At 43.2% G+C, this 15,443-nt stretch overlaps 1 protein-coding gene across 2 annotated transcripts in view; it reads right to left on the bottom strand.

The window, feature by feature from the left end:
- Window positions 1–2,335: 2,335 nt before the first annotated feature.
- mgat4b (alpha-1,3-mannosyl-glycoprotein 4-beta-N-acetylglucosaminyltransferase B) overlaps window positions 2,336–15,443 on the bottom strand; it is a 49,176-nt gene continuing 36,068 nt past the window's right edge. The window contains exons 7-16 of one of the 2 annotated variants that reach the window (XR_003594415.1): window positions 13,430–13,505; window positions 12,051–12,165; window positions 8,918–9,048; window positions 8,689–8,796; window positions 7,966–8,159; window positions 7,823–7,901; window positions 7,568–7,655; window positions 5,282–5,394; window positions 4,337–4,538; window positions 2,336–4,248 (exon numbers count right to left, since the gene is read on the bottom strand). Coding sequence is in view for 1 of the 2 variants with exons in the window: in XM_028009115.1 (XP_027864916.1) it covers window positions 4,515–4,538; window positions 5,282–5,394; window positions 7,568–7,655; window positions 7,823–7,901; window positions 7,966–8,159; window positions 8,689–8,796; window positions 8,918–9,048; window positions 12,051–12,165; window positions 13,430–13,505 (928 nt within the window). In the remaining variant the exon portion in view is untranslated. Of the gene's footprint in view, window positions 4,539–5,281; window positions 5,395–7,567; window positions 7,656–7,822; window positions 7,902–7,965; window positions 8,160–8,688; window positions 8,797–8,917; window positions 9,049–12,050; window positions 12,166–13,429; window positions 13,506–15,443 lie in introns of both variants that reach the window. The other variant, XM_028009115.1, reaches the window with a different exon arrangement.

Genomic DNA, 15,443 nt, shown 5'->3' with positions numbered 1-15,443 from the left:
TATTTATAAATCAATGCCTCTGATTCATTTCTGTCCATATTTAAACTCCCTTTACAGTAACATTACTGTGTCTCATCATAAGCCAGTAACCGCTTATTGGAGAGCCATCAAATATTAAAAAGTATGACCAAATATGCACAGAAACCCGTTGAAACCTCATACCTCTGAAAATGACCCTCCTCTCTCTCCGTAGTAAAAATCGCTTCAGTTCTCACATCAGCATTATTTGGTTAATTCCTTCAGAACTTCCAGGCATTTTATATTAAAATTATTTTAAATGTTTTGGAGGCCAGCCTTACCTGCCGCCAACATTTGGAGTTATAAATGCAATGTTCACTAAGAAATTAAAAAAAAAATGTTTTTGTGTCTCTCAACCAAAGATTTAATTTTTTTAATGTTTTAAATGCCAAAAGAAAATGAAGCCAATTAAAATTTCTCCTCATCTTTGTTTTTTAATTCAGTTGTCAGAATATTTAGACCTCAATATTTGAAACATGTGACATTATTATGACTGCTTTTATGACCTTCCTGAATTTAAATAATAACTATGTCTGTGATAAAAACAAACAAGCATAATTACAAGTATTTGGATGACTGAAGGAACACAGAAACTCTGAGATAAAAATTTAAATAACACATCTCAGAGTTCGGATCAGAACTGTTTGTTTGGTTGTGATCCACAAAAAAATCTAATATGCAAATGGACAAATAAACTAAAACAAAATAAATATGTAAAACTTTAAATGAGGAGTTTATTTTGTTACTCAATAATAATCTGCATTTATGTTTTTATTAAATTAAACTTGAGGTTTTGTGTTAAGTTTGGAGCAGAACAGCAGCAGCTCAGACAGAAATTAATTATGCATTTATATTATTCTGAGGTCATATTATTATCTGGTTCATTCTGGAGTAAACCAGAATAAACATCTGGTTCATTCCTTCTGTTTGTCAGATTAAAGCTGCGTTTGATTTGTTTTGATTTTCCTGATCTTCTAAGGTGTCTGGAGGCCCGCAGCCCTGCAGCTTCTAGATGAGCCTCTGCTGCACCTGGACAGAATAATCAGGTCATTCAGGCTCTGAGACCTGATCCACACCAGGAGGTCATGAAGCCGTTTCATTCCAGGGTTTTGTACCTGTGGCTCATCTAAAACCTGCAGGACAGAGACTGGAGGACTGGAGTTTGACACCCCGGATCTAAGTGGAGCTGCAATCGCTGTCATGTGACCTGTGACCTCCATCATGTGACCTGTGACCCCCATCGTATCTCATCATCACGCAAATCCAGATGCAACTCAACATCTGACCGCATGGGGTCGCTGTTGTCTTAGTTGTAATGTTCTAGTGTAACCTCTATTTCATATATTGAATATTTACATTACAAACCAGCTAAATGTAAAGTTTGTCTGTAATGTAATGTAAACCAGTTTATTATTGCATTAGTAACAGGAAAAGCTGTTACTGTCAAAAGATAAAAGTTTTGATCAGAAGATCAAAACTTTTATCACATAAATTCCCCTCAGATATGGGCTGTCACTGGTAAATACACTGTCAAAAATAACAGCAGTAATTTGGGTTATTTAGCCTGTTTTAAGAGGAAAAAGTCATTTTCACTGTGAAAATATTACTTTTTCTTATTACTTATATTTATATAAATGTAAGTTTCAAACTAAATATTTACTTAGCTAGATAAATATCTATCTTCAAACTAGCTAAGTGTCTAATTTGAAGCAAAATTTTTGGCTTACACAAAATATTTTGCTGACTGTTTTTATTTCGACACCTAAAATACTAATATTAGCTTAACTGCTATTAGGATTCTGTCACTGAATGCTAAGTTTACCCTTTATATCAAAATGAGCTGAAACGCTGATGTTAGCTTACCTGCTACGAGGGTATAAGGTACTGTGGCAGAATGCTAAGTTTAGTTTTCATGTCAAAATGAGTTAAAATGCTACTAGCTTAACTGCTACCAGGGTACTTTCCTACATCTTTGCAGTCTGATGAAGCCCATGTTAGCAGAACTTTGAGCAAAAACTGATGACCTATCAGCGGCCATTTTGGATTTGTTTAAGGCACGGGTGCCCAAAGTCGGTCCTCGAGGGCCGGCATCCTGCATGTGTTAGTTCTCTCCCTGGTAGAACCAACAACCTTTTCAGCATGTCAGTGCTCTTCTTAGGCCTTCTAACGAGCCATCATTTGATCCAGGTGAATTAAACCAGGGAGAGAACTAAACCATGCAGGATGCCGGCCCTCAAGGACCGACTTTGGGCACCCCTGGTTTAAGGTCAACATGTGAAAATGTGCTGCACTGTAAAAAAAGACAAAGAGGCTGAAATGATTTAATTTTCTCTCTTTATTACAATCCACAGATTGGATAGAAGTTTAAGCTCATTTAAATAGTTTATCTAAAGGGTACAAAAGACACAAACAAGATGACAGCAATGCAATCCAGTGCATCCAAGAGGAAACGAAATAAAACTCAAGTTATGTTCAGTGAGTCTGGACAGAGAGACCGGAGCTCCGTCTGAGCGGAGGAAAAGTCCAGATAAATCGTTCCCTGAGGTCATTTTCCTGGTTTTCTTTACTGAAACGATCCAACGGATCTGATGGGAAAAAATCCCCAAACTGACTGGATCTCCTTTCTTGTTTCACCAAACCAGCTTGTTTTTAGCTTTTCTGAAAAACCTGACTGAAAACTTTGTTACTCAGGAGCTCAAACTAGAAAAATGATTGTGAAAATCTTTATCTAACCCTTTTCTGCAGCGGTTTGTGAAACCTGTCCAATCCGACGCGGTGAGTCCGAAGGGTTTGATCGTAAAAAGCTTCGAAATAAAAGCAGAACGTCACGGCAGGAGGTTTTGAGCAGCAGATTTAACGTTTCAGCAAAATCTTTCACATATGGATACAAGAACCAAACATGGCACAAATGTTCCCAAAAAAAAAAAGCGTTAGTCTCTGAAACATTCAAGATGGCCGCTATGGTCGTCAAGGAAAATATATTGTGGCCCTAAGTTTGCCAAAATGTAATGCCTTTGGTATCAAATCATACATAACCCATAGAAATATAATCCTCCACATAATTATAGGTAAGTTTTTGATTTTTCAAGATGGCTGCCGTTGTCATGGAAAATACATTTTTAGTTTTGCACAAAAATCTCCAATTAGGTGAATGTCTTTAGTGTCAAATTAAAGCCTAAATATTTTCAACCATACAAATTATTTATATTTTCTTGATCTTGTGTTTCCTTTTCCTGATGGATATTTTTTTAAATGGCCGCCATGATTTTAATGGACAATATATGTTTGCACTAAAGTTGGCAGGAATTATTAGCCACTGCTAACCAGTTAAGCTATGTATGGTTCACCAGCCGCTAACTAAAGAAGAATATTTGCTACGCTAACACTAAACTGCTCAATACGTTTAAAAAACTAGTGAAGCTAACGCTAACAGTTAAGTGGTCCATCGCTCGCTAACAGCAAAATCCTCAGTTTCTGATTCTGCTGCTTTTTATCACTTTGAAGTTTTATGGAGACACAAAGTTCCTCCAACTCAAGGAAATGAGGAACATTTTATGCCAAGTATTAGTTTTTAAAAAAAAAAGGCAACCATCTTGAAAAATGGCCGTCATTCATATAGAACACTGGACCGGAGTGGTTAGCATGCTAATGTTGATGCTTGTATCCACAGTTGAAACATTTCTGACGTCCTGCTGTGATGGAGGATGGCTGCAGATCCGGTGTGACGTGGCGTAGAAAAACTTCTTGGCATTTTTTATCAGAAGAGAAAATCTGCTGTTCCTCCACATCTAATATCCAAACTAAAGGGAGTAAAATATGGTCGGGAAGAGCGACCCGCATTTCGGGACTATTTACATCAGAAGGCACCTACAGCTGATGTGAAGGAACAACAGAACGGGAACCATTTATCCAAACTTCCTCTGCTCTGAGCCCGCAGGCTAGTCCTTCTCTGGAAGACAGCGTCTGGATGGAAAACAGTCTCTCTACAGAAAACAGAAAGTTTCCAGGCGGCGCAGTAAACAGGGGGCGCTGTGGCGAGAAGGCCTCAGGTCGAACTCCAAACGCCTTCAGTAGTTTCAGCAGGACGGACGCTACATGGACGCAGTCTGCTCTGTCCTCGTTAAGGCAACTCGTTAACCGACGGAGGGAGGACCCGCAGCGGCTGACACACACTCACACGCGCCCGTGAGTGTGTCTGAAGGTGGAGTGTGACGGCAGGAAGGGGCGTGTCTGCAGACAGGAAGTGTGTCGAAGCAGCAGATCGATCATCGGAAGCGGCTCGGCGCTCCGACTTCCAGTGTTTTCACATTTATCTTACCGTATGTACACATAAATACAGAACTCTGGATGTCCGCGTTGCCATGGACATCAGCCGGCGCCGCCTGTCCGAGGGTTTTCAGTCTCTGAGCTGAACGGCTCAGCGGCGGCGATTCCCAGCCACACGGGGGCGCTGCTCTGCGCTCAGGTGGGCTCAGGTGAGCTGAGGAGGCAGAGCTTCACTCCGCTTTCTTTATGAAGATCTGGAGGAAACAGACAGAATGAGGAACAATTACAAAATAAAACAAAACCCAGCATCACTCTTCAAAATAAAGCTTCACTTAAGGTAAAATATGGGCTCTTATTTTGTAAGAATGCTGGTACTTCCTCCCCTTCTCCCCAAATCAAACATGACTGATGTCTGTCAGCTGTGCTAACTCTGAGCAGCTAATTGGATTTGGTTCAGCCAGGTGAGTTCAGAGTGACTGAAACACTTCGGCTGTTGAACGTCATAAAACGCCTAAAATTAAATATAGACATAAAAATATTGAGTTCTTAGTCTTGATTTCAGAATTTATTGAAAAGATAAAAGTTTACAGGCTTTTTGAAGAAGTTTGATTTCTATTTCTAATAAATATGAACTATTATGTTTCCTTGAACAAGTTAACGTCTATGGCAACATAAAAAAATGTTTGTTACATTTTTCCACAAAATAAATGTCAGATAATGAGATTTTACCTCCTCAGTTCTGTTTTCAGCTCCTTTACCAGCTTTCTAGTGTGATTCTACTGAGCAAATTTACTTTCTAAATGTTAAATAGCAAAATTATCCCATGAATGGAAACACAGTGGAGGTCATTTTAACCTGCTGAAGAAACACTGACTGTCAGTGACCTCAATGAAAACACCCAAGTCCCTCCTGAAGGTCAAAACCAGGAACCTGAAGGTCAAAACCAGAAACCTGAAGGTCAAAACCAGGAACCTGAAGGTCAGCAGCGCTGCCTCACCTCGCTGAGGATCACCCAGACAGGTGAGTCTGTCGTCACGGTGAGGCGCATGGCCTCCAGGGGCCCAAAGGTCGGGTCGACCTCTCCCTCTGCGATCCCGTTCTGGAAGGATCCTGGAGACAGAAGCAGCAGCGTTAGCAAATGAACTGGAGAAGCAAAATAATCTGCAGCAGGTTCACCATCACAACTACACTTGGAATCAGCAAAATCAGCAACATTTTACACTCAAAAACCTTTTTACTGCTAAATCACTGAATAAATGAGCTGAACATCAAGAATATTTATAGATTTAATCTGATATTTATAGATTTTAATCTGTTCTTCAACCATCAGATTGGAGCAAAATCTTATTCTATCCATTTAGTTTCCTTAGAAATGTGGACGCTAACATTAGTGTTAGCTGCTATATGTTAGCATTCAGATGCTATTTTAGCCTAGCTTAGCTTCTTATAGGCTAACTGCTTTTAGCACAACTTGAAAATATCAGCAGTCTTTTCCAGCGTCCAATCAGATCGTTTGAAGCAGAAATTAACTGCTTCCATTTCTGAATCATTGAACGTTTCTGAATCAGTGAACGTTTCTGAATCAGTGAACGTTTCTGAATCATTGAACGTTTCTGAATCATTGAACGTTTCTGAATCAGTGAACGTTTCTGAATCAGTGAACGTTTCTGAATCAGTGAACGTTTCTGAATCATTGAACGTTTCTGAATCAGTGAACGTTTCTGAATCAGTGAACGTTTCTGAATCAGTGAACGTTTCTGAATCATTGAACGTTTCTGAATCAGTGAACGTTTCTGAATCATTGAACGTTTCTGAATCAGTGAACGTTTCTGAATCAGTGAACGTTTCTGAATCAGTGAACGTTTCTGAATCATTGAACGTTTCTGAATCATTGAACGTTTCTGAATCAGTGAACGTTTCTGAATCAGTGAACGTTTCTGAATCAGTGAACGTTTCTGAATCAGTGAACGTTTCTGAATCAGTGAACGTTTCTGAATCAGTGAACGTTTCTGAATCAGTGAACGTTTCTGAATCAGTGAACGTTTCTGAATCATTGAACGTTTCTGAATCATTGAACGTTTCTGAATCAGTGAACGTTTCTGAATCAGTGAACGTTTCTGAATCATTGAACGTTTCTGAATCAGTGAACGTTTCTGAATCAGTGAACGTTTCTGAATCATTGAACGTTTCTGAATCATTGAACGTTTCTGAATCAGTGAACGTTTCTGAATCAGTGAACGTTTCTGAATCATTGAACGTTTCTGAATCAGTGAACGTTTCTGAATCAGTGAACGTTTCTGAATCAGTGAACGTTTCTGAATCATTGAACGTTTCTGAATCATTACCCTCGTAAAATAAAAGTCTTCAACTCCAGATGGAGCCAAACTCCGTCTTCCTGCTCAGACTGAAAGGTCGATGCAGTGCATTGTGGGATTAATAGTTCTGGTAGTAGTCTCCTGATCAGCAGAACCGGGCTGGTACCGACCGACCCGGTTCTGAAGGATTCGTCTGTTTGGCTCAGGTTGTGCTGAATAAACCCTGAGAAGCCGAACGTCTTGATGTTTTATCTGCGGTGAGCGGCTGAGGTATTTAAGAGCTGCAGCTTCCAGAGCAGATTATCGAGGTTATCACAGATTACCAGGAGCTGCTCCTGTAATCCCAGCTGGATTTCTGTTCAGGATCCGTTTCAGCTGCTTTCACCTCAGTGCAGCAATAATCCGCCGGGATTATCGCTGCACTGTGATGCTTTCAGGTACAGCCGTAATCCCTGTAAACAGCAGCGTTTGTTCCTGTTCAGCAGATTATTCAGCCTGCAGTGGCTGGATGTCAGCTGGATGCTCAGAGGTCCCTGGTGACGCCGACCCGATCCAACCCGACCCGGTCTGATCCGGTCCGGACAGAAAACTGAAGGAAGTATTGAAGCGGTTCATTAAGCAATTTGAACATAAAATATTTTCTCTGACTCTGATTTGCTCAAACGGCGACACGTCAACCTGCCAGGAGGTTTTGCTACTTATTTAAACGAGAAGATATTTTGGTTTTAATGAGACGAAGATAAATCTCTTACACAGAAACATCTGCGTTTAGAAGAAGCTAACTGGCTAACCAGCTAACTGGCTAGCTTCTTCATCCTCTCATTTTCTCTTTGAACCAGAAACGTCCCGATCCTGGAGTTTTTTCTGTTCATTTGCTCCAGGCAGCCATCTTCTGCAAACAGTCTTGCGGTGCAAACTCAGAACCGCTCTTACTCACAACTGTAGCAGAACCGGGACTGAAGGCTCACCGATCCGGATGAATCCGTCCTCGGTCCGGTGGTACTTCGGCTTCTTCTCCCTCCCGTCCGTCAGCGCCTCCTTCTCAGCCTGAATATTCTGGGAAACACAAAAACAAGCAGAAATTATTTTATTCAGATCCAGGTCCATGTTTTGGTCCAAACCTCATTTTTCTTTGGGTCTCATGTTTCTAAACTCCGAGGTTTCATCTGACATTTCAGATTTCAGAGGAATGAATCTGATCTGGTTTGACTTTCTGGACTCACATCAAACGGCAGAACCTCCACTGACGTGTTGAACAGTTTGTCTCCTGGATGCTCGATGTTTCCGCTCCGGAAGAAGAACCTAAAAACAACAGAAACTTTAACTCCAGACAGGAAGTCCCTCCCCCGCGCCGCGCCGTACGGACCTCTCGATGCGGACGGGCGTGAAGAAGCGGATCCTGATGAAGTCGCCAGCCACGGGCGTGAAGGCCCAGAAGAAGTCCTCTCCGGCGTAGGCCTTCTCCAGGGTGAAGTGCTGGTAGGTCTTCAGGCTGGTGGTCACCTCCGCCTGCGGGTTGGCGTGACCCTTATGCAGCGTCTGCTTCCCAAAGTCCTTGTCCTGGAGAAGAAGCAGGACGATAAAAACGATCGCATTAATTCGCATGATTTTCCCATAAAGCTGCAGAGTTACAACTCATTCATGAATGGATGAAAGAGTTCATCCATTCATCAGCGAGGACAATCGATGTCCAATCGTTCGGCTCCGACCGCAGCCGCCGCGTTAACACTGTTTGGCTCCAACACGGAACCGCGATTGATCATCCAGCAAACTTTGCTATTTTGTGGAAACGTTATGAATCGTTCCAGCAGTGGATTCATATGAACAAATTATTTATTTTCTCATTTATTTTTATTTTTATTTTTGCTGTGAGAAAAGTAATCAACCCTCTGAACCCAGGAACTCGTCGTCCATCAGCTGTTTCTGAGGCGTTTTAGCAACACATTCAGACTTCTCCAGCTGAATTAGGTCCAGACTTGGACTAGGCCACTCCACATCCGTCAGTCTGTCTGCTGCAGAAGAGACAGCTGAAGGTCGCAGCAGGAAATGATCCTGATTCCAGATTTCTTTGCGCAGGGAGAGACAGTACCTTCAGCTTCTGGATCTTCCCGGCCAGAGACGAGTGTGTGCCGACGTGCTGGAAGAGCGACGGCTTGAATCGGATCCTCAGGTTGGCTTTCTGCCGGTCGCAGTGTTTCTGACGGAGACAACAGGCAACATGGCTGATCCCGGAACAAACATCTTCAGGGTTTCTATTCATTCTTGGAAAATGATCGATTCAAGAAGAAAAGGACAGAAAGCTGCGGCTTTGGACTTACTGCGTCCTTCTCCGGGTTGCACACTTTGACCCACATGATGTGGTCGAGCAGCCAGTCGATGGGCTTGTCCTTATAGAACATCAGCATGAACTCCACGATGAGCGACAGATCCAGAGACTTGAACATTTTACCTGCATGGAGACAGAAACACCTGAACTGAGAGACAATCAGCTGCCACTAAAAACAACAAAGTTACTTAACACATCTGCAGCAGAAATGTAATGTTTCTGCATAGTGAGCGTTAGCTCAAACTACAGCGCACTGTGCATTACTTTACACCAACTTTGTCTCTATTTTGTTTCTATAATGGGACAAATTTTTACCTTGTGGAGGATAAAACTGAAAATCTCAATCATTATTTGTGAACTTTAGCATGTTAAGCTAACATTAGCTCAGCATGCTAATGTCACTAAGTCTGAAAATCACAATATTTAAACATAGATAATGGAAATAGATTCTACGGAGGCCCTAAAGGGACACTGAGTGAAAAAATAATAAACTTTTTCATGTGGACCAGATACTGGGAATGAAAAAGTTCATTTTTAATTGTTTTTTTCCTTTAGGGGCTCAGTAGGTCTCAGGGTGTGATATGGTTGTTGATTTATTGATGGTAATTTTTTAAAGCAGCCAGTTAAAAGCAGCTGTATGGAAACTAGAGTGGCAGAAACTCCTGGACGGATCCGACGGCCGGAACCTGAAAACGCTTCCTGAACCGAATCAACGCGTTGTATCTTTTTAGAGCCTCTGACTGGGAGAGCGCAGCGCTTCCTGCAGCAGGACTCATTCTGCCTGATCAGAGCCGCTCTGAACACGAAAGGTCAGAGCGTCAGTGGCACCGGGCCGGCTCCGGGCCTCGTCTGGCCCTGCCTGATCCGGGCGGACGTGTCGGCCTCCGGAGGGCTGCAGGAGCACCGATGAGATGAAACCGCAGCTAATCTTAGCAAACATGAGCAGCTGAACGAGAGGAAGAGGCCCTGAGGCTTCCTCTCCGTTTGATTCGATTCAGAGAGTCAGCCGGACCCTGAAGAGTTTATTAAAGCCGCCGCAGCGCGAAGGCGGCTTGGGGTCAGGCTGCAATCACGAGGCCAGGGCCGCGGACCGCAAGGAGCACAGGAAGAACGGGAAGAATGGGAAGAACAGGAAGAACATGAAGAACGGGAAGAACAGGAAGAACGGGAAGAACAGGAAGAACGAGAAGAACAGGAAGAATGGGAAGAACGAGAAGAACAGGAAGAACATGAAGAACGGGAAGAACGGGAAGAACAGGAAGAACGGGAAGAACAGGAAGAACGGGAAGAACAGGAAGAACGAGAAGAACAGGAAGAACGGGAAGAACAGGAAGAATGGGAAGAACAGGAAGAACAGGAAGAATGGGAAGAACAGGAAGAACGGGAAGAACGAGAAGAACAGGAAGAACATGAAGAACGGGAAGAACAGGAAGAACGGGAAGAACAGGAAGAACGAGAAGAACAGGAAGAATGGGAAGAACGAGAAGAACAGGAAGAACATGAAGAACGGGAAGAACGGGAAGAACAGGAAGAACGGGAAGAACAGGAAGAACGGGAAGAACAGGAAGAACGAGAAGAACAGGAAGAACGAGAAGAACATGAAGAACGGGAAGAACAGGAAGAATGGGAAGAACAGGAAGAACAGGAAGAATGGGAAGAACAGGAAGAATGGGAAGAACGGGAAGAACAGGAAGAACGGGAAGAAGAAGAAGAACGGGAAGAACAGGAAGAACAGGAAGAACGAGAAGAACAGGAAGAACGAGAAGAAGAAGAACAGGAAGAACGGGAAGAACAGGAAGAATGGGAAGAACAGGAAGAATGGGAAGAACGGGAAGAACGAGAAGAACAGGAAGAACGAGAAGAACAGGAAGAACGAGAAGAAGAAGAACAGGAAGAACGGGAAGAACAGGAAGAATGGGAAGAACAGGAAGAATGGGAAGAACGGGAAGAACAGGAAGAATGGGAAGAACAGGAAGAATGGGAAGAACAGGAAGAATGGGAAGAACAGGAAGAACGGGAAGAACAGGAAGAATGGGAAGAACAGGAAGAATGGGAAGAACAGGAAGAACGGGAAGAACAGGAAGAACGGGAAGAACAGGAAGAACGGGAAGAACAGGAAGAACGGGAAGAACGGGAAGAACGGGAAGAACAGGAAGAACGAGTAGAGTCTTATTTTTGCTCATGTTCACTCTGCCATCTGGGTTGCGGTTGGTGATTTTATTTAACTTACGCCAGTAGCAGCGGTGTTCAGAAGCTCAGCTCCCAGGTTAACGGTGTCAGCCAGGAAGCTGCCTGTCTGCGCCACCCGTCGCTTTGCAGGTGAAACTGCTTTCTGCTGAGGTGTGACGGTAATACTTTTGCTCGTACCTGAGCCTGAAGTTGCATCGCTTCGTGTCGCACCAAAAAACGAAATAGGGATCTGCTCCCCGCTGAACCCGCTGCTAATGACCGGTAGATGTTCCGCTCGGTTTGGTTTCATCACAGTCACGACGTCTTATTTATATATTTTTTTCTGCATGCTTTACAAAGCGCTTCTCTGTCACCTGGTCATCGAGCCAAAGTCGTGAAAACTTATATTTTCTCATGGTGACTCACTAGTCTCAACACATTAAGCGCTTGTAACACTGCGCATGCGCACAGCAGATGTGACAGCGGAACCAATCGAGTCTAATAAACGTCAGCTCAGGTCCTGGGAGTAGATATAATTTTTAATATAGATTTTAGAGTTAAACGAACTTAAAACAAAAAGTTAGCATCGATATAAAATTCTAAATATATTGAAGAGGTCATAAAAAATTTACTACCAAGTCAAATTCTATTTGTTACCTTTGACTGACCTTAATTTGAGCTAATTTAATTTACTACCACAGCAGTGATAGCTAGTAGCAGCATTAGCTAATATCAGTGGTAGCTAATATCAGTGGTAGCTAATATCAGTGGTAGCCAGTAGCAGCGGTAGCTAGTAGCAGCGGTAGCAAGTAGCTGAGGTAGCTATCACTTATTGATAATGACAAATGAAACATCAAGCCTGTGGCGGCCTGAATGTTCTGCTAGCAGCCTGTGTAAAGCCGCCGTGTTTTAGGCGATAACATTCGTAACCAAACCCAAAGCGGCGGTGAACTCACCGATGAATCCGAGCTGGGAGAACTCCAGGATCATCCACTCCTCCGACGGCTGCTGCAGCGCAAAGTTCTTCATGGTGGTGAAGTAGTTCGGACGCGCCACGATGTCATCCTCCAACTAAAAACAGAGACGGACCACAGGAGTTTAAAAACTCAGAGTGAGACCTCCCGTTTAACAGAACCAGTCTGGCAGCATGAAGCAGGTCTATAAAAGCGATCCATCAGTCTAGAAAGGGCTGCAAAGAGCCTCAGTGAGGGTCCTGGACTGGACTAGTCAAAGTCTGGAGCGTTAATGCTGGAAAACCCTCCTATGTGTCTGAAATAAATGAGCAGAGAGGGTCAAAGTTCATCCACAGGGAGGTCAAACACTCAGAACAACTCGATGGGGGAAACGGACAACTGGGAACACTTTTCAGGATGATTTGGTGGATTTCTGATCTGGGCTTTTATTTTGAAGAGTCCCAGCAGGTGGTCCCAGTTCCAGGCTGGAAAACATTCATTAGTGCCAGTAATTATTTCCCAATAATTAACTCCATCGGCTGCGCAGTTGGTAGCACTGTTGCCCTGGGTTCGATTCCCGGCCGGGGTCTTTCTGCATGGAGTTTGCATGTTCTCCCTGTGCATGGTGGGTTCTCTCTGGGTACTCCAGCATCCTCCCACAGTCCAAAAACTGACTGTTAGGTTAATTGGTCTCTCTAAATTATCCCTAGGTGGGTGTGTGTGTGTGTGTGTGTGTGTGTGTGCATGGTTGTTTGTCCTGTATGTCTCTGTTGCCCTGCGACAGACTGGTGACCTGTCCAGGTGACCCCGCCTCTCGCCCGGAACGTAGCTGGAGAGGCACCAGCAACCCTCCTGAGCCCATTAGGGAGAAGGGTGAACAGAAAATGGATGGATAGATTAACTCCATCACTGATACAATCAATAATCATCAATAACTGACTGCATTCATGACCTTTATTTTGAAGGTCTGGGCCGTTCTGATCTGGATCAATAATTAAATCAATAAAATAAATGCTGGAGTTGATCTAAAACAGAGTCAGCTGATTTCCACAGCCTGAGCGGCTCCAGACGCCTCTGAATGGAAACTTTTACTTTCTTTGTTTCATATTAATGTCACTTTGATCTGAAACATTAAAGTTAAAATTAATAAATCAGTGGCATCATAACTTAAAACCAGATCAATAATTTCCATTTTCATAATTTATGAAAATGCAGAGGAAAAATGATTTTTAAATCATTTTTCTGGTTGACAAAAGTGTTTGGTCTCAACGAAACCTTTTTATTTATTTGTTGTTTCTGTTTTGTTACGATTTCATTACAATTTGAAGTTTATTGATCGTTCAGTTTGTTACTGAGACAAACGATTCATTATCAGAGTTTACCTGGACGTAGTACGTTCCTTTGGTCTGAGCGTACATCATCAGGAAGCAGTAGTCCAGGTTCTGCTTCGTCCTCCACCTGAGGAGGAGCAGAAAGAGGAAGAGAAGGAAGAGGAGGAGGAAGAGGAGGAGGAAGAGGAGGAGGCTGGTTAGTCACCAGTTCAGGTGCAGCAGCTGATGTGAGTGGAGCTGCTGTTCGACACGCACAGATGCAAAATCCAGAGCCAGAAGACCAGAAGGCAACCTGTGGTTGCTCTGGTTGCTCCGTGGTTGCTATGGTTGCTCTGTGGTTGCTCTGGTTGCTCCGTGGTTGCTCTGGTTGCTCCGTGGTTGCTATCTGGTTGCTCCGTGGTTGCTGTGGTTGCTCTGGTTGCTCCGTGTTTGCTCTGGTTGCTCTGTGGTTGCTCTGGTTGCTCTGTGGTTGCTATGGTTGCTCCGTGTTTGCTCTGGTTGCTCCGTGTTTGCTCTGGTTGCTCCGTGTTTGCTCTGGTTGCTCCGTGTTTGCTCTGGTTGCTCCGTGGTTGCTCTGGTTGCCAGCTGATGCAGGCTCTGCGAGGTGCCTGCAGGTTTGCCTGAAGCTTTTCCAGCGAAACGCTTCCAGGCGTTTTGAGGAAACAGCGCCGCTGCCCAGACTGCAGCTTCCTGCACAAAGCCGAGGATTCAGCGGCGCTTTGACTGAATCTGCTGCCAGACAGGAAATTTGAATTTACAGAGCAAACATGGAGGCTTCCTGCCTGCGGGGGGCGCTAATGTCTGTCAGCCGTCGAAGCAGCAGCTTCATTCACATTCAGTTCATTTCATGAAAAACTAAAAGGAAACATAGAAAACTTAGAATGTTTCCCCAAATTCACATAAAATCAAAGTCGCTGTCCGGCTCAGAACATTATTAGCGACATATTTCACAACCAAACCAATTATTAAACTCCAACTCACTTCATCATGATCATTTTCACACGTATCTTAAATTCAGAAGGAGTTTTAACTCAGAGTTCATCTTTCCGTCGTCGCCGTTCTCAGGCTACAGTTTTTAAAGTTTCACTTCCTTTCAATCTGTATTTATTTTTCTCTTTAAATTTGTTTCAATCTTGTTTAGTAAATGTTTTTTCTGTGCTTTGTGCATAAATTTTAAATGTTGTACTTGGTTTCAATAAGTCTGACTATAAATATTGGTTCTATTTTGTGAAATAAAAATGTAATCTATAAATGTTTTACTTCAACACATCATGTTAGATATGAACAGTCAGTGAATTATTCTAGATATTTATGTTTAGTAATTCCTTTACTTCATTTAGAGCAGCAGAGGTTTTGGACATTTTAGCTTTCATTTGGTTAATATTAGATTTTCTTCTGTTTGTATCTTCAACATGTAACAGTGCATCAGCACAAAATATTGTTTTACAAATATTCAAGGATAATCGGTTACCATATGAGCATATTTTAATTTTTCTAACACCAGCTGATCCTCCAGAAGGTTAAGTGCTGAACTCATGTTTTCTGAACTCTGACCTTTGAACCCCAGAGGCAGAAAAGCAACAGCTAAACTCAAAGGATGAAACCAGAAACTTTCAGCTGCAGAAAGCACAAAGCAGACTCTTTAGAGTCGACGTTTCATGTGATCCACCAGAAATAGACTCAGATCGCCACTGCGTTCTCTATAAAGGCTTTACAGCCGCAGTCGGTTTATCTCCCACTGAGGCCGAAACACAATCTGGAGACGTTTTATTGGGAAGCAGTAAAGTTAACAGGAGCAGCTCTTCATTTCAGAGTCAGCAGCTTCTGCAGCAAGGAGAGCAGCTTCTGCAGCAAGGAGAGCAGCTTCTGCAGCAAGGTGCCGCGGCGCTACAGAGGCTCAGCGTGTGAAAGCAGCCAGGGGGTCCAACCAGAGGTTCTTCACATGAGGGGGAACTGGGTCCGACTCGCTGCCAGGAGGTTCTGATAGAAAAGATCTCAGGAAACCAGACTAAGCTGATTTCTGCTGGCACTGCAGATTCTACCTGCATCCATATATATAACTGGA

The sequence above is a fragment of the Xiphophorus couchianus genome, chromosome 23 (genome assembly GCF_001444195.1).
Source record: "Xiphophorus couchianus chromosome 23, X_couchianus-1.0, whole genome shotgun sequence".
Lineage (NCBI taxonomy): Eukaryota > Metazoa > Chordata > Actinopteri > Cyprinodontiformes > Poeciliidae > Xiphophorus > Xiphophorus couchianus.
Note: the sequence above shows the minus strand (reverse complement) of the source record. Positions and strands in the feature narration are given on the sequence as shown.